We start from the raw sequence: 26,003 nt of genomic DNA, 5'->3' as shown, positions 1-26,003 counted from the left end.
GGGGGTGGCGAGGAAGGACTCCTTGATGGAAGGGCAAAGGAGAGCATCCACTCACCACCCCAGCTCCCCAGGGAGAAACCAGGCAGCTCCACTGGGGCGGCTCGCAGACTCACAGGGATGTTTGGGTGAAGGCCAAGCCACACGCATTGCCCAGTCTTGCAGTGTTTTCCCCAAACTGCCCCAGCAAGAATCCCAGAAGGAATTTCTCCCTTCCCCCAGAGTTTGGGGCTGGGACAAACTTCACTGTCAGGGGTAGGGGATGAGCCTGGGGATACGACTCCCTGCCTGGCAAGCACAGCCCTGGCACAGCAGCCGTTTGTCTCTGCTCAGCTACTACATCCCCACAGCGCGCCACCTCACACGAGGGCAAGGATAGCCGGGGTTTCTACAGAAGAGCAGCAGTTACCTGCACTTACGTTCTCTGGCTGGGTTTTAACATGCCTCAGTAGGCAGCTCAGTTTCTAAGCCAGAGTACGCGACGCCAGCTCTGCTCCTCCAGACAGCAGCAAATATCCCGTAGACATTTCTCCAGCCTCCCAGGCATTCAGTGCCATGGGCAAGGCTGTGCTTTCCAGAAGGTTTAGGCAATTGGCACTGTAAAAACCAGGTTTCATCAGCTCCGGGGAGCAGACAGGCCAGAGGCAGGACTGGTGGCACACAGCCAGCGCATCATCTCTGGTTACCAGGGTCTCAGGGGAGATCAGCCCGGTGAGTCCCTCAGGGCTGCCAGCCGCCCTTCCAGCTCACACCACTGGCGAGGAAACACTACACAGCCTCCTCAGCAGCCTGCTCTGTGTTTACCTGCTGGAGGCCAAGGTAGCACGGCTTGCAGGATGGAGGTGGCTCATCTTCCTCCTTCTCTACATTCACTGCAGAGACCCCCAACCCTCTCATGCTGCAGCTGCTGCAAGAACAAACATGAGATGAAGAAAGCTGGTTTCAGATTTTTATTTCTTTGTACTCTTTAAGCAGGAGTGACTGAAATAGAAACCAGAGAGTCCCATCAGGGGGAATAACTTGATAAAGGCAGGGCAGGCAGTCACCTCTGCCCCATGCCAACCTGTACAAACATCAGCCATCGCTGTTTAGTAACTAGATGGTTTTCAAACAAGTCCATGAACGGTCATAGACTACACATAACAACATGCCAGTTCACAACAGGAAACAGCTTATGTGTACTTCTTGATCTCATCGTACAGGACTAAGACAAAAGCACCACCCATTCCTCTGAGTACATTTGACCATGCACCTTTGAAAAACGCCTTGGAGCCCTCGTCGCGGGCAATCTTCCGCCAGCAATCAATAGTGCCAGTGTACATTATGTCACCTGCAGGAGACGACAGCATTAGGAATCAGATGCCCGTGACACCTACCACCCAGGTTAGAAATGGCCTAATGTACCTGCCAGCCTCGTGACTTTAAGTGCATCCCATTTCTTGAGTGACTTTCCCTAGTACTAGTGCATCAGAGCACAAGACTGCCCAGGAGATATGCTGCTGCTGCACCACCCCCAGGAGACACTGGAAGGACTGGTTCGAGCAGAAGGCAGCTACTGTTTGCTTTGACACCAACACTTCCAGACCCAAAAGCTATTGCGCAGTCAGCCAGGCCGTGCCTGCTACCAGGGATGTCTCCTCTTGGCCCAGAGACACAAGTTTGCAACATCCTTGGGCAAGTTCTGCTGTTCCTACCTACTGACAAGTATCTGACTCGTGCACACCACCTTACAGGTGTGCTGTGGAGACTGACCAGTCCGTGTCCCCCCACCTGCCATCCACTTCTGCAGCCCCTCTCGCACCCAGCCGGTTGCAAGAGGCGAGGATATCTACACGTCTTGGTGAAAGCCCAGCCACTCTGCCTTCACCCTAGCTCCCCCACCAACTGTTGATTCAGTTGGTTGATTCAATACTTCCCACACAAGGAGGCAGGCACTTACTTCCCTTACGGCCAGACTGCATCATCATGCGACGACGAACTGTATCGAAAGGGTAGGAGGTCAAACCGGCAACAGCGGTGACGGTCTGAGCGATCATCCAGCTGACCACAATGTGGGTGTTCTTTGGGTCCGGGAGCATGCCTGCAGGAGAGAGGTTTTGAGGAGAATGGCAGGTGAGCCGCCAGCATCTGCTGAAATGCACCGCAGGCCTGCCACAGGCCAGCATCTCCCTTTTCGTGCCTTTATGGTCAACCTACCCTTGGCGGTGTCGTAGATGCCGAAGTAGGCGGCTCTGTAGATGATGATGCCCTGGACAGAGACGCTGAAGCCCTGGTACAGGCCCCGGAGGCCATCCGACCGGAAGATTTTGACCAGGCAGTCACCGAGCCCGCTGAACTCCCGGTCAGCCCCGGCTTTGCCCACGTCTGCTGCCAGGCGGGTTCGGGCAAAGTCAAGGGGGTAGACGAAGCACAGGGAGGTAGCGCCGGCGGCACCCCCAGACGCCAGGTTCCCGGCGAAGTACCGCCAGAACTGGGTGCGCTTGTCCACGCCGCCCAGGAAGATCTGTTTGTACTTATCCTTGAAGGCGAAGTTGAGGGCCTGGGTGGGGAAGTACCGGATCACATTGGCCAGGTTGCCGCGCCAGAAGGAGAGGACGCCCTGCTCCCGGGGGATGCGCACCACGCAGTCGATGATGCCCTTGTACTGCTTGTCGGCGGCGATCTGCTTGCTGGCGTGCTGCACCTGTGGGGGCCGGGATGCCACCGGGATGTCACCGGGTGCCACGGTCAGCGCCGCATCCCCGCGACCCCCCGGCCCGCCCCCCACTCCTCCCTCCCTCCTTGCAGCGACCTTGGGGCGGCCCCAGCCCCCGGCGCTCACCTGCAGCAGCAGCTTGACCCGCTCGATGGGGGCGACGGCGGTCTTGGAGATGGCGGCCGCCACCCCGCCGGCGAGGAAATCCTTGGCGAAGGACACGGCCGCATCGGTCATGGTCGGGAGGCGGCGGGCGAGGCGAGGCGAGGCCGGGCCGGCGAGGCGAGGCGGGAGGCGGGAGGCGGCGCTGCGGGCGGCTGAGATGGCCGCCTTATATAGGGGCGGGGCGGGCACGTGGGCGGGGGCGCCCCGCGCCGCCGCGTCCCGCTCGCCCATTGGCTGAGGGAGGGGGGCGTGGCCACTGCAGGGGGACGGGGCCGCCGCGGCAGCCGGCGGGGGGCACATGGCCCGCGGCCCCGGGCGGGGGGAATCGGCGGCCCCGGGAAGGGGCGGGGTGGGCGCGGGCACCACACAGCGGCGGCCCCGGGCAGGGCACACCGAGCCAAGCGGCCCCCGTACGGCGCACACCGCCGCATCCCCGGGAGGGGGGTACCCCGCCGGCCCCCCGCCGCACTGGCACAGGCGCGGCCACCCCCGTCCCCCGGCGGGCAGCCCCCGTGGCGGTGACGGGGCCTTCCGTGCCCACGTTCCCCCAGCCCCTCCGCGCCAGCCGGCTGCCATGGTGAGGGTGATGCAGACGGCCGGGGGCAGAGCACGGCTGTGCTCCGGGCGGGGACGGGGCAGGCTCGGAGCCTCAGACACGCACGGGATCCAGCCTGACCGCTCACACCCACAGCACATCAGCCGGGACCCCCACTCAGAGCCCCCTCCCATCACTAGCCCCCTGCGTACACAACACTCCGGGCATCACAGGGCTCTCCAAATACCATAGGGATTCCCTACGCCAGCCCCACTGCTGAGCTCGGCTGCGGTGAGATGCCCGGGTGGGCACACAGCCCACCAGGTACCCCCCACCAGCCCCACCGCAGGGCTGCACCCAACTCACCTGAGTTACCGTTCATCTCCCCAGAGCTGTCTCTGCGATTCAGCTCTGCTATTAATTGGGTCTTCACAATCACACACCATTTACATGTCAGCGATCCGCTGCTGAAGCACTTTGTCTTCAGTATTTTAGGGTTACCTTCTGGGGGATTTCTCACACATGGATGTGATGTGACGAAAAGCAGAGGCTTAGCTGATAACAGGTTAGTAAGTGATTTATAGTTGCAGGAGTGCATTACAATACGAAGGTGCTATCCAGCATATCAGAAACAAGGTAGGTGTAATTTCTTGACTCGCTTGACTCTTACCAGTTTTGAAGAGCTGATCAGACATTCATATGCACCCATCAGTCAATCTTTAAAATCTATTTAGAAATACAACATTAGTGAAAAACATACAGGTATGCTTGGACGAGGTAAGGCCACTCTGAAAATCCATTTGTCCCCAACATGCCCACAAGTCACATCTCCTTATTCACACACCTGAAATAAGCCTCAGTATTATTACCTGCACTGTGCTGATGGGGAAACTGAGGCACGGAGAAGCATGTTCACTAGGCAGGTTGACTAGAGAGCCAAAGGCATTTACAGCCTCAGTGTGATGCAAGAGCCACCAGATCTGCTCTCTACAACCTTAATTCTCGCTATCCATGCTTATATTTCTTCTCTAAGAAGAAAACCAATACCAAGCACCACTGCAGCAGAACTGAGCAAGCACATTAAGAGACTAGCTGTAGGGTACATCAATGTTGAGTTCTAGGTGCAAGGCAGGCCTTACTTATCACAAATCTTTCTGCAAATCTCTCTCCGTAGTCACAGACTTCTTGCATCGATCTGCCACTGCCTCATCCCGCTGTGACCTGGCTTAACCAAGCAGTTTCTGAGATTTACTTATTTCCACCCAGCAGGGTCATAAATGGTACAAAAACACGCACATAGAGCCGTGTAAACCAGCAGGCAAATCCTGTGCTGAGCCAGGGTGCTGCAGCTAGGGCAGGAGCTCAGCTGGTGTGGACATGCCTCGCTGGCTGCTGTGATTCACTCACAGGCTGCCACAGCCCGAGGCTGGTGGGGCATGCCGAGGGCAGAACCACCTTCCCACGCAGACATGGGCTTTAAGGCACTTGGATGGGGCTCTTCCACGGCTGTACTTCCACAAAGGAACCGGAGCAATACCCCAGGTCCTCAGGTATAATACCAATGATCTTTTATTGTCCAAAAGCTCCCTGCACTGGTCAGAGGACTACCAATGGCATTGCCACTGGCAATAACCTAGTGGTCTCACAGAGGTTCCTACCTACAGGAACTAATCTGTGGCTCCCAGATCACAACAGTTGGAAGTGGGAAAATCACGGGTTGTGTGCACAGTGCTATTCTGCTGGTAAATTCTGAGCAGCACAGTAGGGCTGGGTCTACGCATAGGAACTAAAAAGTAGTTTAATATAAAAATAGAGCTTTAAGAATAGCAAAACATGACAAGGCTTATGGCTCTGAAATATCTAACACATTTAAGAACTGCGTTTTTCAGGAAATATTTCAGTTAGAGAACTTCAGGAAAACCAGTTGTCAAAGCCTGAAATAATTCACATACACACAGGAACAACACAGGAGAAAAGGGGGAAGATTTTCCAGTATGCACTTAAGTTTGCAAGATTGTCATTCCAGTGTATTACAGTTCATTTCGCACACTGCAATTTTCCCTTAGCAAAATCAAAGTTGCAGCAGCATATTTTCATCTCTACACCAAAGATTCATATAAAATCATTATTCTTAAATAAGTCTCAAGAATGAAGAGTGGATTCTGGAGTGTGACTGAAATGAGACTAATTCTGCATTTGCAGAATGCCATGTCCATACGGTATCACTGAAAAAAAAAAAAAAGATGTTTCAGTAGAAATTCTTGGACGTTGTATGTATTCTGGTCTGTTTATCACATTTGGCTGACTCACTATCTCAGATTACTTTAAAAAAATCCATTTGAATTTTCTTAATATTTATAATGCAGTTTATACTCTCATCTCAGTTCTCTTGCCTTTCTGCAAGTGGTTTTATCTCAAAATGGCTATTCAATATTGAAAAGCACCTAGAATAATGTAATTTCAAGTTCAAATAGCGTTTTCAAACTAGTTGCATCTCTCCTCTTCAGTATATGCTCGCTATTCATATTATTTATATCCACTCAGCAAATGAGATACAAGATTTATTCACCCCAGCACTGGTGTCTCAGTACTAAAACCGTGCAATCCGCTGAAACGCTGGTACCTGTAGCTCAGCATGTCTTTCTTGCAAAGTTCCTTAAGAAAGGTAGTACGTATATCTGCAATGGACACTCTGATGTCAGTTTTCAAAAGCTGATTTCCTTGGTTCAAAGTTTTCCCTTCGAAGGAGCTTTAATTCTCTCAGTTCTTGTGGCTGTAAACTCTGGTCCACCCCAGGAGTTAGCTTGTAATTTAAAGGGGATTCAATATAACCGTTCCTGTACAGACAGACCCGCTTGCAGAATTCAAAGGTGCTAAACATAACACCGAAGTATGGGACAATCTGATAAAATAATAATAAAAAAAGCAACATAAGATAAAAAAAGCAGTATTACACTCACTAGTAGCATTCTTAGCTTAGATGTTTTATAAAAGGAAACTTCGGGGACTTCACATCTGATCTGATCTGATAATAGAGCTATGCTCATTTATATAAAATCAGAGTCCCACCTCAAACTAGGGTGGCACCTGCAGCATGCTAAAAGTAGGAGTTCATTATTGGTAGATAACTAATTTAACAATATTGTGAGGAACAAGGTCTGTGCTAGCCTATAGATTATCACAACTTGCCAAATACTTATGCAAATCCTAAGCAACCTCAGCAAATCCTGGTAGGAAACGTGGGATTTACTCTACATACAGCAGACTGACTGAACAACTTTCTTCTTTTGCGCCATGCAAAATTGGCAGCTCTGGTGCCATGTGGCTTTATACCAGCCAAGGCAGAGCCAGGCACAGGCAGGCCGTCACAATCAATCATATTGTCACTCAACTACCACTCCCTAGCTGTGCTGTAGTACTCCATGTAGGTAATCCTTACTGCAGCGCTATAAAATGCATTTATGTAAACTAAACTACCTTCTTTTATTTCATGCTTTTAACTCAGCAAGGGCTGCAGTAACCGATATGGATGCATTAAGTAGCTGGTCAGACATACTGCTTTTGACTTCCGAGGAAGTGGCTTGTACACACACAATTTTCTCTACAGCTTGGTACTACATGCCAAATTACTGAAGCTCAGCTGAGAAGCAGAACTTGTTTAGCTGTTGTAAGAGGATCCCTCGCAACCGCCCATCCATACCCTACCTTGTGTGTTAGCAGCACTCCCTTCTCTAAGGACATTTAAACGGAAGTAGTGACATCTAGCAGCCAAGTTACATTTGGGGAAGTATGCCCAAACTCAGTTCCAGAGCTGGTTTATAACCTGCCTGAGGTTATACCTGTTCTGTCACAGACTGTCATCTATAAGCTGCTAATAAGTTCAGAGGCATGTCATAAACTTTATAATCCCAACGGTCCAAAAGTGTGTCTCAATTACTTCAGGATAGTCTTTGACAGGGATGAAAGCAAAACCTCACCTTGAGCAGACTGGGTGTGAGTCCACTCCAAAGTCCAAGCACACCTTTGTTCTTCACAGTCTGCCGAAAACAGTCAGCCATGCCAGTAAAATGGACATCAACCGCTCCATAGTGGGGAAGCCAAGGACTCTGGGCCTGTTCAAGAGACACCCAGGGGGGTTTAGAACAAGCAAAGGAAAACCAGAGTAGTTAAAGATAATTGTATTCTCCATTCTGGTACATAAGGAACACTTAATATCAGGTTTCAACAAACTGATCTGGATTCTTCCATTAACCCAGCTATTTTGCCTTGAAATACAAACAAAAAAGGGAGGGAATTCACTCTCTGATAGGCACAATGGAGAAAGAGCAGTAATTTCACACAGCACTGCCTTTTGTGCCATGTCACTACTAGAAATAAGTCCCACCCTTGTGAAGACAAATCATCCAAACCAGAGCCACATAAAGGCATCAGCCCCGCACCAGGTCTGGGGAGAGGTACTGCACATCGCTGGCAGTGGAGCAGCTGTGAGAGGGAACCTTGGGGCTGGCCCCAGATGCCACACTGCCTTCCTGTAATTCTGATCAAAACAGAAGAGCCTGCTGGCTTGACTCTGGCTGCCGAGGCTGTGTCCGCACTGCAATGAGAAGGGCAAACTTTACTATGGGTTGAGTAGCAACAGCGCAGCGGAAAGGAAAGGACAGAGATTTCAGCCTGAGCTGTCCAAGCCCACCAAGGGCTGTGGGTGAGCAGTTAGTGCCTGTACTCCCGTATCTCTGCTACATGGTTGGTGGATCCAGACTGGTTAAAGTTAGCTTGGGAGCATCCTGCTGGACTGCAGCTACATTTCCAACTGCAGTATAGACAGTGTCAGTTCACATGGAAGAAGTGTAGCAGGTCATTTTTAACAGCAAAATCCTTCCTTCATTAATCTCCTACTGCGTTAGCACAGACAGGGTAACCTGACCTTGAATAATCCCATCCTCATCCATCTGTGCACATGCAGCCATGGGCTTACTTTCAAATCAGTTTCACTCAAATACATGGCAAGTGACACTTCCCAGTCAGGAGTGTGTGGGGACCCCAGGACACAGGTTGATGACTTGTGCATGCAAGTGGATCACCACAGGGCAGAAGTTTGATAAAAATGAATGGGACTTGTACAGTTAACTGACTGGTGAATATGGATGGCATTATCCCCTCATTGATCTGAAACACCATATGGTGTAGCATTTTTTCCCTCCTTGGCCAGACTAACCTAGAGCTGCTAAGCCTATAACAAGCCTCTCATAAATCAACAAGTGGTGATGACATTTTCTAGATGCCTCAGCTATAGCATTTCAAATACTTGGCAATGTAGATGATGGAAATGGAAACAGATCAAACCTCACGCTTGCTAATCAAACAGTTTAATGCTGTTGTGTTCCCTTGCATTACTGGTAAGTCTACTGCTACAATTGTGAAGCTAATAAAACAACCCTAATCATCCCACACACTAACTGCGTAGTCTTCTTTATGTACAAAAAAAATAAATCACATATCATGATTTTTTTTCTCCCTTTTTTTTGTGCATGATTGAATACGCATGTGATGGCAGGTAACAGGTGAAACCATTCAGTTTCCTTTTGACAGGCCTTTGGGAGGTGATTTTGGGAAAGCAGCTGTCTGCACTGAGAAAGAAGGCAATAGGCTTCCACAATGTCCTGATTTGTTATCTTCTGGATCCCCTTTATCATGTCCTCACTCTTTTACCCCAGACAAGAAAGAGTAGGGCTGAGGATTTAATCCATTGTATTTTACATTTTAAGGAGAGAAGAGAAGCACTTGCTTCTCTCTGAACTTTCTCAACAGTGTACCTGATTTGCAAGACAGGGATTACATTTGTGGGGCAGAAAGTATTTCACCTGTTCTAATTGCTCATCCCCTTTGTGTCTACATTGGTCTTGCTAACTCCATGTGGCTACAGCTTTTTTCATAATTCCTAACTGTGGTGCAAGCTCCCACAGCTTTCTGTTTTAGGACTCAGAGACGCAGACATTATGGGATTTAACTGTTGTTGATTTTACAGTATGACCAGCACTGCCTTTGCAGGTAGTTCAAGGTAACGGACCCAGTCTGGCAGCCGAGGGTCATACACATATTAACTTATGCTCATTTGCTACAGGGAAGCTCAGCTGTCTGCTTGGTTCTGCTACTTAAGGGGTGTAAGGCTTTAAAAAGAATAGCAAAATCCAGCAGTGAGAAGGACATAAATAAGCTTTCAAGACTTAATCCACAATACTTGAGAAACTCCTGCACAGACTCTCATGACTGTACCGTGGAAGATGCTGAGTGCTGCAACTGAGACTTCAGGGAACAGTTCCACTAAGGATGGTAATATTAGCTTAGAAGAGCACTCAGATAATGTAAGTATCCTTGAAAATGCAACAGCACAGAATCATAGAATCGTTTAGGTTGGAAAAGACCTTTAACATTGAGTTCAGCCATTAACCCAGCACTACTAAACCATGTCCCTAAGCACCGCATCTACACATCTTTTAAATACCTCCTGGGATGGTGACCCATCCACGTCCCTGGGCAGCCTGTTCCAACACTTGACCACCCTTTCAGTGAAGACATTTTTCCTAATGTCCATTCTAAACCTCCCCTGGTGCCACTTGAGGCCATTTCCTCTCGTCCTGTCACTTCTTTTTTTGGGAGAAGAGACCGACCCTCACCTCACTACACCCCCCTGTCAGGGAGCTGTGGGGAGCCATCAGGTGCCCCCTGAGCCTCCTTTTCTCCAGGCTGAGCCCCCCAGCCCCCCCCCCCCCCCCCCCCCCCCCCCGTGAGCCTTGTGCCCCTGCCCCAGCCCCTGCCCGGCTCTGGACACGCTCCAGCCCCTCAGGGTCTGCCTGGGGCTGAGGGGCCCAAACCTGCCCCCAGGGCTCGAGGGGCGGCCGCAGCAGGGCCCAGCACAGGGGGACGGGCACTGCCCTGGCCCTGCTGGCCACACTGTTCCTGACACCAGCCAGGCTGCTGCTGGCCCCCGTGGCCACCCGGGCACAGGGCTGGCTCCTGCCCAGCCGGCCCAGCCAGCCCCCCCAGCCCCTTTCCCGCCGGGCACCTTCCCAGCCCCCTGCCCCAGCCTGCAGCGCTGCCTGGGGCTGTTGTGCCCCACGGGCAGGGCCCGGCACGGAGCCGGGTTGAACCTCACACAACCGGCCTGGGCCCCTCGCCCGGCCTGCCCAGACCCCCTGCAGGGCCTCCTGCCCCCCAGCAGGGCAGCACTGCCCCAGCCTGGTGTCCTCCGCAGACCGGCTGGGGGTGCGCTCCATCCCCTCATCCAGGTCATCGATAAAGATATCAAACAGGGCCGGCCCCAGCGCTGAGCCCTGGGGACACCCCGTGTGCCCCCGCCAGCGGGATGTCACCCCACCCCCCACCACGCTCTGCCCGGCCGCCCAGCCAGCTCTTAGCCCAGCGCAGAGCACACCCGCCCCGGCCACGGGCAGCCGGTGTCTCCAGGAGATGCTGTGGGAGACGGTGCCAAAGGCTCCGCCAAGGCCCAGGCAGACACCAGCCACAGCCTTTCCCTCAGCCACTGGGCGGGTCACCTTGTCACAGCAGATCAGGTTTGTCAAGCAGGTCCTGCCTTTCATAAACCTGTGCTGGGTTGTCCTGTGCATGCTGCATGATGGTACTCAAGGTGATCTGTTCCATAACCTTCCCTGGCACTGAGGTCAGCAGTCATAGGAAAGCTGGATTCAAACCCTGTTCTGCTTTCTGGACTGTCAGCCAGTTTCCACAAGCTTTTTTGGTAAAGGAAGTTACAGGCAGTCAAGCAGCAAAGAGGGACAGGTTTATAAAACACTTTGGGAAAGCAGGAATGCTGTTAACATGCGATTCCCTTCCTTTTTAAGTCCCTTTGCAGTAGGCAGGGCATGATGAGCCAGAATTAGCTGCATGAGTTTGACTTAATCCCTTTCATTACTGTATACATTGCAAAGGCAGACATCGAAGGGTTTGGTACAGTACTCCTGCCTACAACACCACGACAGGCGACAAGCACACTCAGGTTCCAGTAAGATTCTGCACGCAGTAAATACATCCAGCAGGCAGTTAAAAAGGAACAGGTAAGTCAACCCCCCCCAGATTCCTAATATGCCCAGAGACACTGACCTCTTAAGAGACTTACTGAAAGATTATTTATAGTAACATTCCCCACGGTTACAGCCATTTTCAAGATTCCAGTCTGTGGGGTGAGGTATGTTTTGATGGTCTTTCTGTTTTACAGAGGCAGTATCTTTCTAGGACCCTACACAAAGTACCAAGTAACAATTGTCCACAGACTCTCAGACTCACCTGCTGCAAAAGGAAAACTAAAAACTGTATCAGTGTGGAGTTAAAACTTCAGTATTTTGGAACACCTGAACAAATTTAAAATGTATTAATAAAAGAAAAAACTAAGAAGGCATTTCATTTGGCAGTTTTTAATGACAAAAGTAGCTGTGGGTTTTGGATGGTTCTGCATCATCTAAGCATGTCTACAACACTGCAATTCTCACAAGCGCCCTATGGCACCAGATCCAGAAAATGGAAGTAACGAACCAGATCAAACTTGTCTTTCTACCTTTTTTTGCAGAAACTTACTATGACATACAAATCAAACAGCTCATCTCATACCAAAAAGATCAAGTTCATGACAGAAGCGTTTCATGCCATGCACCTCAAATCATCTTGAGTTCTTTTAACACCCCTTGACACTGTGGGCTGCTGCATGGAAACCTGCATGTTATGAAATTTTTGAAGACTTCCTTCCTCTCTAGTTACGGCTGTCTCATACTGCAGAAGCCTGGAGGAACAGTACAGCCCACTGCGCTGATTACAGAGTGCCAAGTTGTTAGTCACAGTAGTTACAGCGGGGCTAAGTTGCTAATCTTTTTACCTCTAATGGACAAAGGGTTCTCTAAATGATTAAAAAACATCACATGCAGAATTGGCTCAATTTGGTCTCTTACAAGCAGTCTTTTAGTATCCAGAGGCCACCAAGTCTATTAAGTCATAGAATATCTCAAGTTGGAAGGGACCCATAAGGCTCCTTGAGTCCAACCCCCTGCTCCTCGCAGAAGCCTTACTAAAACAGTTAAGTCTTTACAATCACGGCAAAGAGTCTGAAAACATGAGTGAAGTGTACCATGAAGGTTCAAAACCAAACAGCACACAAAAAACCCAAAGAAAGCCTTTAGTTTTTTAAACTAGTGTCTTTTCAGTCAATCGCATAATTCTGTGAGATTTGAGATTTGAATTTGTTAACAACAGAAGTCAAGGTGCCAATTTAAAGCGGTTCTATTTTAAGGGGTCCTGACAGAGCACTGTGATACAGCCCCAAATTTATATCTATGTTCTATTTTAACAATCTAAACCTGAGAGACATGTATAAAACCCCCCCACAACTATAAACAAAATATTTAAATAAAGGTGCAGTGTAATGACAAAACTCAAGTTAATTGTTAAAGTTAATTGTGACCTGAAGGGTCTTCAGACACCATCCCTCCCCACTGTCTGCATCATGAGGTGACTGCCAGAACAACATAGTTGTCTCATTTTGGGAACTAATCTCACAGATTCTTATAAAGACTTTCCCTTCAATGACCTCTCCCAGCCCCTCTCTTCCTCCTCCTCTCTTCCTCTTAGGATTGAAGGATGGATGTAGTTCACCGCAGCTGCAGTGGGAACCGTGCTCATCAAAAGATCAATCACTTGAATCTTGTCAAGACTCATACAGCACAGGGACCAAGCAGAGAGACCACCAGGTCAGGGAATGGCAGACACGGTGGTTAGGCCACTTGAGACTGAGCCCAGAGCTGTGCAAATAAAAAGCCCACCAGCACTTCAGAACATTTTGGTTTGCACAACTATTTGAATTTACATCTAACAGAGACTATCTGGAAATACTTCCCTTTCAATTCACATGCTTCTCCCCTTTCCTCCCCGTTCATAAAGTTTGTTGGTACAAAGATTTGCTATTTATTGATTTTTTGAGTATGCAGTACTGTTTGGCATGGAGTATGAAAGATCAACTAACAGCGAATAGCTGCCATAAATGATATGTGACCCTGATGGTAGATATAGTAACATTTCTTCTTATTTGTATATCTTCAACAGGTTTGGGTGTCCTACACTTCCAATCAATTTAAAAAAAAAAAAAAAAAGTATAGGAAGGCACTTTACAACACAGCTCAAGAAGAATTCTCGCTCTAATCTGGAAGCTAAAATAAGAAGTCTTTGCAGCCTGGGTTAATAAGGACACATCCAACAGGCAAGCGTAACTGTAGTTCAAAGGAAACTGAAGGACAGTTTGCTGTTTTCATTCAAGCTAATGCCACTGCAGTCAATAGAAATTTCACTCAAGCGAAGGCTGAATCCTTGAAAGAATATTTCATTGCACTCAAATAAAAAATAATTAAAATTTAAATAAATTTTAATATTAGGGGGGAAAAGCATGCATTCTCTTGGGCTGATTAATCCTTTCTCCTGAAGGACAGCCCTACCTGGTAGTCATTGTCTTTTCTGTGTCAGTGGTTTGGTATAATGCTGACTTACCCCTGGCTACAGTGCACCCAAAGGTATTCAGGCATGTAGGAAGGCAAACGATGACAAGTTATCAGGAGGCAATCAGCTGGAGAGCAGCACAGCAGAGCAGCTGACCTCCAGCTTCCTGCACTCCAGGAACATGGTGTCCTTTTCCTCTGTAACCTGAACTGGGGCCAAGACATCTCACCTTTCTGAGATCAACGGCACCGAACGAGCAAAACACTTTAATGCTTGCTTGGAAGTTTGACTGTTAGCTTTAAATACATTATCGACAGGCCTGTGTACACTGAGGCTTCACAGGTTGCTGCAGAACTCCTCCTTTGCTACCGAACCAAAGCTTTCCTTGCTTTTAACACCTGCGGTATGAAGAAATCTCTGATATAGAATATAAGTCGTTGGGGTTTTTTTCCCCCTGAAGGCAGTGCAACCCCCTTGCATGGACATCTCTGGGTGGTTTCTGAATGCCTCGTGGTGGTTCAGCTCAATCCTTACAAATGGGTGTACCATTTTCATCATGTACATTAGCACTACTTTATTTAATGGTGCAAGCCCTTAGCCAAACTAGCTTGGTGCCACACTTCACACAATGAATAGCAACACTAGTTCTCACATCTCCAGCTGTCTGCATAGGAGCTGAGGAGAAAATTAACGTTTTACAGGATCAGGGCTTTACAGAGAATGCATTTCCATTGGCCTTCTGTGTATGAGGCAAGGAATTACACCAAATCAAAATAAATCAGATATAAAAGAGTGTCCATAAAGTTTTAGCTCCTGTTCCTAGCGTATTTTGCATAATTAGTCACAGGCACATCATTTTAAGCACAGACAAATGGATACAAGGCTCTCCTGTGCAACTGATGCAAAAGTACTCATGCTAGGGGTAACACTGACAGCTATCACTCTGGAGATATTACTGTCTCCCTGCTGAAAATCACAGCTGTAACAGCTGTGTGTGCACAGCGGCGTACCCTGACCTGTGCCAGGCCATGTCAGTTGGGTGAGCTTACTAAGTTTAAAAAGGTGGGCTAAGTTAACCCATCTGATTTGCTTCAAAGCAGATTAAAGAGCTCTCACTCACACCACACTGATCACAGAGCTGCGGAGGCTGTAAGAGGATGGTGGCCATACTCAGGTGGCACTACCAAATCCAGGACTGGGAGCGTGGTGGCTGCTTCGGTATCTGGGAAAATCATTCGGAGAGAACTGCATTCTGCCCTCCCTCAGACCTCCTGCATTTCAGATGGGTACAGTGTGTTTTCCTGCTTTTCTTCTGCACACTACTGTGCTGCAGTGCTAAGCTACTGCTGTAATCCACCTCAGAGTGAGTATTATGTACTTATCACACCACAGCTCCTTGGATGAACAGGGTTAAAGACACTAGACATAGCACAAGCTGTCACTCAGTCCTGCTTCCAATTCTTGATTTACAATTTTTCCCTTTTAACCAGTTTTTCCACTGGCACTGTTCAGTGTTTCAGCTTCACAGGCAGTCTTCATGATTCTCTCCTGTGGAAATCTGGGGATCCATGAGAAATGCTTTTGAGGTTTGTTCAGATGCACAAAAGTTGCTCTAGGCTGTTACAGAAGGTAAAGCCCATGTTATGCTTGGCAGCTTTTTTCAGGCAGTGTCTCAACCATTTACTGGACCAAGTACTTCCCAAAGCAGTAGAGCACTATTCCACAACAGCCTCAGAGAAAGTGGTATAAAATATCTTAGCAACATCAGCAAAACAATAAAAAACACTATTGCTCAAAGCATTGAGACATAGGGAAAAAGAGAAGGAAGGAAAGGATTTTACCAAAACCAGAATCTGACATCTATTAGCTATTTGCTAACAATCAGAGGAGCCATGCTGGTCCCAAGTTCAAGTATCACCCAGGGCGTGGGGTGCTGGCTGATGCCTGAATCCCAGCACCAAGAAGGGGAGCATAACACCACAGGGAAAAGTCAGAAAACTAAGAACTCACACTGCATCTCTCTCAGGTGAAATATTTTTGGAGTCTTGTCTCTATCTGCACTTGTTTTCACAAAACTTGAAGGAAGTTAAGTTTCTCTGAAACCTCCACTCTTCCATCAAGTTTGGTTGAAGTTGGACAGCAGGATCAAAAGTTACTGGGGGCAAGGACAGACAGCTAGCAACCATCTAAGCCTTACTTCCACAGGAAATCTGATTAGAAGTTGTAATATTGCTCCTTATTTGCTTCCACACTATGGAATTTGCCACTCTGTATGGCCAAATGGCTCCATCTCTGAAAATTTTCAAGTCTCAGGATCCCATGCCGTTCACTATTAAAGAGTCTCCTTGCATGAAGTCTCAGAGCACGTATGCTTTTGAGATGTCGTGTGAACCACAGGACCCAAAAAAGATTTCTTATTTTTAAACTGGGTCATGTCTCCAATAACTTTCATATTCCCAGCTGACAAGGACAGAGATCTCACAAACAGCAGTGACACCACAGCCTGAGAGCTTTCAGCAGCTGCCAGGCCAGCACCAGTGACCATCTCCAATGACAGAGCACTCTTTGCAAGTTACTCATGTTTAAGCAACACAGGAGCACTCTCTTTTCATTTCAGCAGAGAGAAGGTGCTTTTCTAACAAACATTTATAATTTTCTTTTCCAAAGCTTAGTTTACAACCCAGCGTTCTTGCTAAACTGACTTTCACCAGGCAGGGAACATAGTAAGGTGACTATTTTTAAATAAATACTTAAATAACAATGCTACTTTTAAAGAGAGTCTTCACTATCTCCTTTAACTGACTTCAGACTAGAAATGGGCCAACAGGGCATAAGATTGCATTTACTTTAAACAGGCTACCTCACAAAGGGAATGACTGCTTAGTTTTCTCCAGGTTACTAAGAACTCATAGCATTTACATCATTTACAACAGATTTCACATTTGCAGAGCAACTTGTGTTCCAAAGAACCAAAAAATAAAAAGCCAAACAAAAAACCTCACAACACATTGCAGATTTATAGGCAGCCAAGGCCTAACTGATTCACTTTTGTCACTGAAAAGAGGCCACTTCTTGGGTGATGCATGGCAACAGCCTACACTAACCAAGAACAGTGAGCCTGTTTGTTTATGGCAGCAGAGGGAATTCAAAGCCTGGATTTTAAAACAGAAAGATCACTACTGAGCAATGCTTTCCCCAGAGAAATGTCCTCACAACTTGAGGATGCTATGCAGTCAACACCAAAAATGTGACGAATCCTGCAGTATACTAAAAGTATATAGCAGGTGCACAGCTGGTGGAGTATCTGTGAAACTTTAGGGTCATCTTTGTGCATCTTGCTTAACAAAACTACCAAAGTCACGGGTCAATTTGGAATGAAGGTTGAGAAAGGCCAGCCAGGAGTATCTGAGCCTACCTCTGAGGGTCATGTGCACAGAGGGAAGTGCCAGACTTGGGTATTAGGTTTGCGCTGACCATTTGCATGTTTGTAGATTTTTCAGTTCTACACATAGTCTAGGATCAGTGTCATTCTAATAATAATCTTCTGTACAGCATATAACAGCTCTAAATTCATCTTCCCTTACTGAAATGCCACAGCTCAGTCCAATATGCACTTATAAAGGTCATTATAGGCAAAAAGATGATGTGGGGAAGTGGAAACATACTACCAGTGCTTCCCTTAAATTCAGACTCATTCATAGGCAGGTATTTCCCTGCTGAAGGTAAAAAAAAAATTGAAGGAAAAAAGTGTTCTTGTATGCAAGTTAAAGTGCTGTACTTAAGTATTGTTTAGATACTAGATTTAACAAAGACCATGACATTGTGAGGTAAGGAAGGAAAGCCAAGAATAACATATGTCAGAAGGACATACAGATCAGTAAGCTTTTTTTCAGAAACTGATACAGCGTTAAGAGTGTGTCAGGAAAGCACTTGATATAGAACAATCCTTTGAATAACCCTCTCCTTCACTAATCCCCATCTACAGATGTAAGAGATGTACAACAAAAGCCATATTTCCATGCTGAAACATGCATACAGTACCTCTTAATTCTCTAACATGCCAATCAGAAGCAAAGTGAAAAAAGGAAGACAAAGGAATAAAATTAGGATAAGCACAACACAGAGAACTCGCATATTCAGTAAGACTCACTCATATTAATTAACATTTCTTTTAAGAAAAACATTCAAGTATACTTAGCATACACAGCATCTTTTTGGGAAAAAAAGGTAAACATGATAAAGATAATTCTAATAGCAGAGGGGGAAGAAACCATGGTTACAGAGCAAATCTGACATCATAAATCACCACCAAAACACAGAGGAAGAATTGTTTACTGACAGTCAGCTCCTACTCCCACAAGATGTCAGTGACAAAAGCTGCCAACGTCAGAAGTGTAGGATTCAGATATGTAAAATGAGAAAGGATGAAACAAAATTATTACAACTGAGATTAAAAATAACACCTTATCCTTCCTCCCACAGCAGAATTCCTTTTCTAGTCTGTGCAAACAATTCAAACATTGTCTAGATGAGATGAATGGAGCTAACTCTTCCAAGACTGCCTAGCATGTCATGTGAAGATCTGTACCGGATATCCTGGTCTCAGGCTTGTACTCCATCCCAGAATTAGTGAAGACAGCCTTGTGCCCTGGTTTCTCAGTTTTCGAAGCTCCTGAGATTGCCTTACAACCCCCCGGTTCCTGGTCACCAGGTTCCCTGGAAAAGTCTTCTTTGGCAATATACTACCTCTATGTGTCAGATCAGTGGGACAGAAGAGAAGGAAGAGGAATCTGATACTGACCTCCGCAATGTGCTGGGTTCCTCTTCGTACATTGCTTCAAAACAAAGCCAGCTTTTTCCTACACTCACTGCAGAGCGCTTGCACCAGGCCCATGGGTAGCTAAAGGCTTTGCTACACCCCTCTTATTATCAGCTAGGAAGGTGAATCACTGCACGGAGGCTGACCAGAATATGATATCTGAGAAAAACCATGATCAGAAGTATCTGCTCCCTTCTTTTCTACAGAACACTTAAATGTCTTGAAGCTCTTTCCCCCCCCCCTCTTCATTCTCCCTCTTTCTAGGTCCCTTTGCATGGTACCTTTTCTGGTGCAGTCCTAGACATTTCTCCCTTCTGACCACCACCACTCTGCAAACTGCATAGGCCAACAAGTAAGCACAAAGCAGAGCTGATCCCTGCAAAGCTGGGCCATACCCTGGCATGCTAACCATGAAAAACAAACTTCTTGGATGACCTCACGTGAGTTCCGGTGAGCTCTTAGCATCAGTTTGGGTACAATTTTCAACAGGCATCTTTTCTGGACTAGCCTCCCTGACTTATGTCATTTCTAGGACCAAACAAATTATGGGCTATCACACCTAAGCAGCTAGTTCTTCTGAAACATCTTTGCTTTCTCCCATGCCTTCAGAATAAATCACTGAACAGGAGGTGTTTCTCTAAGCTTGGAAAAATCACTATTCAGTTGTTGCAATGCATCTATGAGGAAAAAAACCCTCTCCATTGTTGAGCCTTTTTTCCATCCAAAGTATTTTTAGCATACCCACTTCCTACATATTTAGGCAATAAATCCAGTTCCCCTGTTTCTAGAGGTGCCAATCAGATGTTTTAAGCATCCCTTTGGTAAAAGAGTACAGCCTAGTGGCAGGAAAATGAAAGATGAACCTGTTCCACTTCCCTACTTGCCTGTCAAGACAAAGCTTGACATAGAACTTAACACCACACCAGCTACAACTGAAAGTTACTTTTGAAATGATTACAAAAACCTGAATGTTCAAGTAACTAATGTACTGACAGAAAATATTAAAAGGGAAACAGCACAGTAAATGCCTCACTTTTCTTTACTCTTTAGGGCAACAGCATTGCTGTGAGCCTAAGGATATAAAGAAAAAGAGGACTTGTAAGGAGTAATTGCTTTTGTTAGATCCACTGATAAAGCTGGAAAAAATGATCAAGTTTTCATGCTCAGAATCCTTCTCACCTGAGCCATTTTACGAGATACCTGATGAAAGGGCTCAGCTTAAAGCTTGACTTCTGAACACATCAGCTACATGAACTGGTCTATAAAAAGACATTACTCTCCTGCTGAGGTCCTCTGTTACGAGATGGAGAGAGGGCAACAAAGGCTTCTGTGCCACTGGATCTGAGCCCTGTCTGAAAAAGGGAACCTGGGGAGCAGGAGAGGGGAATTCAGTTCCACTGACGTTTTGCTAGCTTGTGACTTACCAACCAACGTGATGGAGGGGATGGGAACCTATATAATGCTGCCATACTAAATGACTGCTTTTTTTATAAGATCACAAAAGCTTCTTAAAAACCTGCAGTCCCATGAAATAGGCTAAAAGAACACACACATATGCCACAGCCAGAAGGCCACCAGATGATGACAGCTATTCACTGTTATTCTACTGATAAAGTTCTAATGAAAAGCCAACATCATCAAATCATCATGTTTTGTGGATATAAAATTATACTGTAACTGGTTTGTGGATATAAAAAACAGATTTGTGGATATAAAATTATACTGTAACTGCTTATAGTAACTTTCATGCTGCTGACGCCCCAGGAAATCAGCAGCACCAGCAACTGGGAAGTCACCTGTTAACCACAGGAGTCAGAAAGAACAAGGATAGTTCTGACCCTTCAGACTTAATACCGGCTGTGCAAGTTTCTTGTGGTTGCCAGTACGTAGATCAGGCATAAATGGCAGACACACAGGCTCTGAAAATGACATGGATCTCCTTCATCCTGCCTATCACCAAGGGTACTGAATGCCTACATTTGGCTGAAGGTTTGCCAATTCTGAACTGTGAGAATTTGATGGACTTACTATGAAAAAGAAAAAAAATAAAGCTAAAGAGACAGTCTGAGAGCATACACATATCCCATGCTAGTACTCAAACCCACCTTAAAAGTGTAACAGCACACTTCTGACAATAATTTTCAGACTTAAAAAAAAAAAAGAAAAAAAACTGAAACAAAACCCAATCAACCTGAAACAAAGTCTCTGTAGCCTACTGGTAAGAGAAATAAAGTGAGACTCATCATCATCTGGCTAGTCTTGTCCCAAGCTCCTGCAACAAGAACCTATAGCAAAGCACTAGTAACACAAACGCTCTGTACCTGCATCTTCCTCTTGACAGTCTCAAAGGGGAAAGAAAGTGTCTGTGCCACACCAGCTGCTACACAGCCATTTATGAAGTTCTGAAGAGGAGTGAAATGAACTATGGGTTCTCTCCAGATTTTGTCCAGATTTATGTAAACAAAGAATGAGCCTGCAGAAAATGGGACAGCACCTAGAAAGCAAACCAGACAGTTGTGTATCAACGCACTGTACACAAAGAAAACAGCGCTGCTCATCACATAACCTAGAAAGATGGAATGAGCTGACAGTTTATACCTTGCATTGCTCAAACTCAATATTTTGAAGAACTTCACTTTTTAGTCACTGGCTTACCACCAAACATCCATATTGTAGCACCTAGATGTGCTGATAGGGGCATATATTTACATATTAAAATGTGCATGTTGTTAGAACCATTAACTGCTTTACTCTCGTGACAGGTCAGCTCTTTCTCCAGGTTATCTCTTTTGTGACAAGCTCTTTCTCCAGCCCATACCAACCCTAGCAGTTGCACAGGTAAACAGTTTCTTCAGTCAAGCTGATGAGAAATACTTCTGTCCTCTTTTGCTTGTTTCCCGCTCTCATCAATTTTATAGTGGGATTATACATTATTATTACGATGATGCATTTTTTATAATGTCATGTTGTGAAAAAGTGGACTCAAAGTTTAATGGCATTTTTAAAAGCTAAAAAGAGTAAATAAAAAATTAAAAAGTCACTTAGAGAATATCACTAATCTTCACTTTTCACATCAGTTATACATTACTGCTTGTGCTGGTTTCACTGAACAGCTAGGGAGACATTCTCACACCTACATAAGAATTAGGAAAACTCTGTGTGTGGATATATGTTTTGGGTTTTTTTTTAAGAACTAAATGGTGGATATCTTGCATCCAAGCACACCTAGATCATCTATAAAAGAAGGAAATTTTGTTGAACACATAACCATACCTAAAAATCCTATGCACTCAGTAGTAATTTGAAGCAATAAAGCTGCAGCAGAGGCGATCAGTATTGTTGTGCCTTGTAAATCTACGGATCTTCTACAGAAGAATATTACTATTTGCTTTTGAAATCAAGTGAGCAAATGAACGCACTACATAGCTGCAATAAACAATGTGCAATTAGGTGATTTTTCCCTAATATTATTTTACCTAATATAGCTGGTGAAACACCACGGTAGAGCGCAAGGAGTCCTTCTTGACGATAAATTTTGTAAAAAGCATGAAGAATTCCTTCATAAGATGGTTCCAGTCGGTTCTGCACAATAAGACGTGTTTTAATTACATCAGTGGGGTAAGTCACGATGGTTGCAACCATGCCAGCCAGACTTCCTGCCATGATGGCTCTCCAGTGGGAAATATGACCCAGCTCATCCGTGAAAAGTATAACAAGTCTAGAATAACCACATAAAAGAGGCACTATTAATGACAGTACAAACAACACATGAAAAATTATGGCACATTATTCTTGATGTAAATGTACTTCTGCCCACAAGCCCGTTCAGCAGCAGGAGCTGACAATTTAACATGTATTCCATCCAAGACCTTGCTATATATAACACCACACAAGCATCAGAACCTCTGCGAAACAGAACATGTGAATGAGCAAACATGATCAGAGTCCAAAACACGCACCGAAGAGCCCAAAGACATTTTGGGTTAATCCATGTTGCACAGAAGTTATAGTTAACAACTAAGTCAGGAACTGGAATATGTAACTCTGCAATTTGCTTTGATTTTAATGTTACTCAGCAAAAATACTTCCAGTACCTGAAAGAGCTTTTTTAGAGGCAGCTTGCATAGCTCTATCTATATGAACTCATGTAACTTGAGCTGCGATATCATGGTCCAAAGCACCAATTCAACAATGAAAAAACCTTCAAAGACTTGATTTACTTGTTTGTTTTGCAAGAAACTTCAAAAGTAGTCAAAAGACCACAGAATCCTCATATATATTCCCATCTACAGCAAAAAAATTACCATGACTTAAAACATGTCCGCAAGAAATTCCCTGATCATCAGTCATCAGTTAGAGACATTGGTCCAACCCCCCAGTCAAAGATGTCATGTAGGAAGAAATACACAGATAACTTCATCACAGACCTTCTGAGAACAACTGAACCTTCCTTGGTTGCTTATGTTGAGACAGAAATATCTACAGGGATACTTCTGCAGAGAAGACTTATTTCCAGGCACTATTATGCATGGGAGGTTAAGTCTAAATTTGGAATTTTGAAACTGAAGCACAGAATTTTAAAGGCTAACCTGCAACTCAAGCATTTGTGATGCATGGAAGGACTTTACTACATACCCAGGACACTCCTACACCAGGGAGAAGTGTCATGGAGGCAGCAAGAAGCAAGTAAAAAGACTTGAGAGAAGACAATCTTAGCTGGAGGTAAAGAAATGTTATTATTCTATTTTGGAAGCATTAACTAAACCACCTAAACAGCAGATTTACATTTAAACTACACGACGTTACCATGTCCAGAACAAAATAATTTGCAAAGATTTACAAGTCACTGCTTGCTTAGTTGATGTTTTTTCACATAAGCATTCATTTCGCACTGCATGATAGATCCCTGCATCTACTTGTCTCGTGCCTTGGAGAGAACCCAGAGCAGAAAGACTAGCCAAGCAAAAGCGAAAGGACACAAACTTTTTTTCCTATGTATCTTGTACGGTCCCTAAAGCAACACAGCCTTATTTTCCTGTGCAAGCACAAATGCGTGGGGAGTGTGCTGGGGTGTCTCTAGGCACCACCCAGAAGACATTTAAAACTGCACGGGAAGACAGAGTCTATGCACAGTAACTACAGAGTGCAGAGCCAGCTAACCCCCCCTGCCCCTGCTTCGCCCTGCTCGTTCTGCAACTGGCATTACTATTTATGTAAGTCACCAAGGAACATTTCTCTTTTTGTGTTTTTTGCCCTTATATGCACCGTTCTCCCACTAGGAAATACACTAAAAAAATCCCCAAACAATGTATCAAGAGATATGGGTAGGCAGTTTTTATCTAACTTCCTGGTAGCCTCCTTCCACTTGTAACTCAAAAGAACACCCTGTGCAAACTAGAGACAAACTACAGCCTTGCAAAGGAAATAAATACACTGTTTCAACTGAACAAACAATGAAGTTAGTTATTTTGCTCCAAATCAACTGGTTTATAGTGGCGCAATACACTGACTCTTCTGGGAACTTTAAATTACATGTAAATCACTGTTACCGCCTCCCAATGCCATTATCCCTCCCCTCGTTTGACCACCGCATGCAGTAGAAGCAGAAGGACACCACAAAGCTGCCCGGTTCCAGGGTAGCTTCATCTGTCATTTCCTGAAAGGCGGCAGAGCTGGGAGGGTGACTCTTGCTCAGCCAGATGAATGACAAGCCCAAGCAGGCTCCGCAGCGTCAGCCCGGGTGAGAGCCTCAGCAGGCAGGATTGGCCAGCACGGGCTGAGCCCATGCTTCTCCCCACCCAGCATGGCCCACAAACTGGAATAATCCATCACCCAGCTGGGCAGAAATGTCAAGTGCATACCATGCACACAGCTGACCTCAATAAAAAAAAAAAAAAAAAAAAAAAAAAAAAAGAGAGAAACACAACCCTTGAAGTGGCAAGACACGCTGAACGAAGAGTCAGGCACGCCTTTTAAAGGCTAAAAGGAACTGGCAGCACAAGGGAATCCTAGGGAACAGCACGGGTCAGCAGACCTCAGTCAGCTCTGCCCCATGTTGACCGTGCTGCACCCTTCCAGTGTTTACCTTAATTTATTGTCTGTGTATTATTGAAAACAAGATCATAAAACAAATGATGTCACATATTGACTTCAGGACTCATCAGATTTGCATAACAACTACTGCATAACAGGGTAAAATATTTGAATTACGATTTTGTTGCTTTTTTATTTTGATACAGACAACATAAATACTTGAGAGCATACAAATGAATAGAAAAAATTGGTTGCAAAGCACAGATGTTGCAGTCACTTTTGTAGGTAGTGCTGCAACTTCATTGCTAAAGGAGTCTGGCTGAGCAGAAGAGATTTAACAGTGCATCAACCCTTCACAGTCTGGAGAACACCTATGACTTTACAGGCAGCTGCTGGCATGTCACAAGGCCCTCAGAGCTGCTACGTGCTGAATAAATCACCCCAATGGAGTTATTAGCCAGGGTACATGTCTGTGGGAAGAGGGGACACACCACCAGCGAGCCACCCAGATGAGAGACGGCACTGAAGTGCCCCCCTTGCCCTCCAACAGACGTGCCAGGCCGGAGGCAGCTCGCTCCCCTCCCTCCCCGCGGAGCCCCCCGCAGCCGGGGCCGGGGCCGCTCGCTTACCGGCGGGCGGCGGCGAGCTGCAGCGCGCTGTAGGGGAAGAGGCGGAGGCAGGCGGTGAGGTTGCCCTTCCAGAGGGCCCGTAGGCCCTCGGTGCGGCACAGGCTGCGCCCGGCGCCGCGCAGCCCCCGCCGGCAGTGCCAGGTGCCCACCTGCGCCAGCACCGTCAGCAGCTCCAGCGGCGCCGTCAGGCTGAGGCTCAGCGCGCCCGCCAGCCCGGCGCAGCCCAGCCGCTGCAGCCCGGTCACCCGCCCGTCCCGCCGCCAGGTGGCCATGGCCCGAGGCCCGGCGGACCGGCCGGCGGCGCGGCGGCACTGCGGGCGCCGGCAGCGACACGGCACGGCCCGGTACGGCCCGGCGGGGCGCGCCCAGCGCGGGGGGCGGCGCCGTCAGGCTGGGGCGCCGTGACGCGGGGCGCTGCTCCCGCCCCCGCCGCGCTGCCCCCCCGGGAAGGGGGGCCGGGGCCGCCCGGCTTCGCGGCCGCGCTCCCGACAGAGGCAGCGCCGCGGTCCGGTGCGCTCCCTCGGTTGGCACGGCGTGCGCGGCCGCCGGTGCCCCCCGCAGGGCCGGTGTCCCCCCAGCAGAGCCGGTGCCCCCCGCAGGGCCGGTGCCCCCTGCAGGGCCGGTGTCCCCCAGCAAGGC

At 47.0% G+C, this 26,003-nt stretch overlaps 2 protein-coding genes across 6 annotated transcripts; both read right to left on the bottom strand.

Annotated features, from left to right (window-relative positions):
- Positions 1–932: 932 nt before the first annotated feature.
- Positions 933–6,139, bottom strand: SLC25A5 (solute carrier family 25 member 5). Of its 3 annotated transcripts, XM_080365770.1 has the most exons (7): positions 6,016–6,139; positions 4,063–4,118; positions 3,759–3,947; positions 2,819–3,009; positions 2,194–2,680; positions 1,937–2,077; positions 933–1,327 (listed from the first exon to the last, which is right to left on the bottom strand). In XM_080365770.1, the coding sequence occupies exons 2-7, from the start codon at positions 4,085–4,087 to the stop codon at positions 1,170–1,172; spliced, it is 1,191 nt and encodes a 396-aa protein (XP_080221896.1). In that variant the 5' UTR covers positions 4,088–4,118; positions 6,016–6,139; the 3' UTR covers positions 933–1,169. The 3 variants fall into 3 exon arrangements, with proteins under 3 accessions (XP_080221896.1, XP_080221895.1, XP_080221894.1); XM_080365769.1 differs by having other exon boundaries at positions 3,759–6,055; XM_080365768.1 differs by lacking the exons at positions 4,063–4,118; positions 6,016–6,139 and having other exon boundaries at positions 2,819–3,804.
- SLC25A43 (solute carrier family 25 member 43) lies at positions 3,952–25,922 on the bottom strand. Of its 3 annotated transcripts, none has more exons than XR_013923847.1 (6): positions 25,365–25,922; positions 22,179–22,420; positions 21,024–21,196; positions 7,370–7,504; positions 6,016–6,294; positions 3,952–4,118 (listed from the first exon to the last, which is right to left on the bottom strand). XR_013923847.1 is itself a non-coding variant. In XM_080365792.1 (5 exons), the coding sequence occupies exons 1-5, from the start codon at positions 25,634–25,636 to the stop codon at positions 6,091–6,093; spliced, it is 1,026 nt and encodes a 341-aa protein (XP_080221918.1). In that variant the 5' UTR covers positions 25,637–25,921; the 3' UTR covers positions 3,952–6,090. The 3 variants fall into 3 exon arrangements, 1 of the variants encoding a protein (XP_080221918.1); XR_013923848.1 differs by having other exon boundaries at positions 3,952–5,617; positions 25,365–25,921; XM_080365792.1 differs by having other exon boundaries at positions 3,952–6,294; positions 25,365–25,921.
- Between the last annotated feature and the right edge of the window lie 81 nt (positions 25,923–26,003).

The sequence above is a fragment of the Falco punctatus genome (assembly GCF_963210335.1).
Source record: "Falco punctatus genome assembly, chromosome: 15".
Taxonomy (NCBI): domain Eukaryota; kingdom Metazoa; phylum Chordata; class Aves; order Falconiformes; family Falconidae; genus Falco; species Falco punctatus.
This window is presented reverse-complemented; position numbering and strand designations above follow the sequence as displayed.

What these genes read in the sequence shown, in the direction of transcription:
- SLC25A43 (XM_080365792.1), bottom strand. Translation starts at nt 25,636, where the DNA reads ATGGCCACCTGGCGGCGGGACGGGCGGGTGACCGGGCTGCAGCGGCTG. An exon ending in CAGCTCGCCGCCGCCCGCCG is followed by an intron (nt 22,421 to 25,364) that starts GTAAGCGAGCGG and finishes TGGTTATTCTAG; the next exon opens with ACTTGTTATACTTTTCACGG. An exon ending in TGTTTCACCAGCTATATTAG is followed by an intron (nt 21,197 to 22,178) that starts GTAAAATAATAT and finishes TTTGCTTTCTAG; the next exon opens with GTGCTGTCCCATTTTCTGCA.
- SLC25A5 (XM_080365768.1), bottom strand. Translation starts at nt 3,586, where the DNA reads ATGGGAGGGGGCTCTGAGTGGGGGTCCCGGCTGATGTGCTGTGGGTGT. An exon ending in GGGTCAAGCTGCTGCTGCAG is followed by an intron (nt 2,681 to 2,818) that starts GTGAGCGCCGGG and finishes CGGCCCCCACAG; the next exon opens with GTGCAGCACGCCAGCAAGCA. An exon ending in CATCTACGACACCGCCAAGG is followed by an intron (nt 2,078 to 2,193) that starts GTAGGTTGACCA and finishes TCTCTCCTGCAG; the next exon opens with GCATGCTCCCGGACCCAAAG.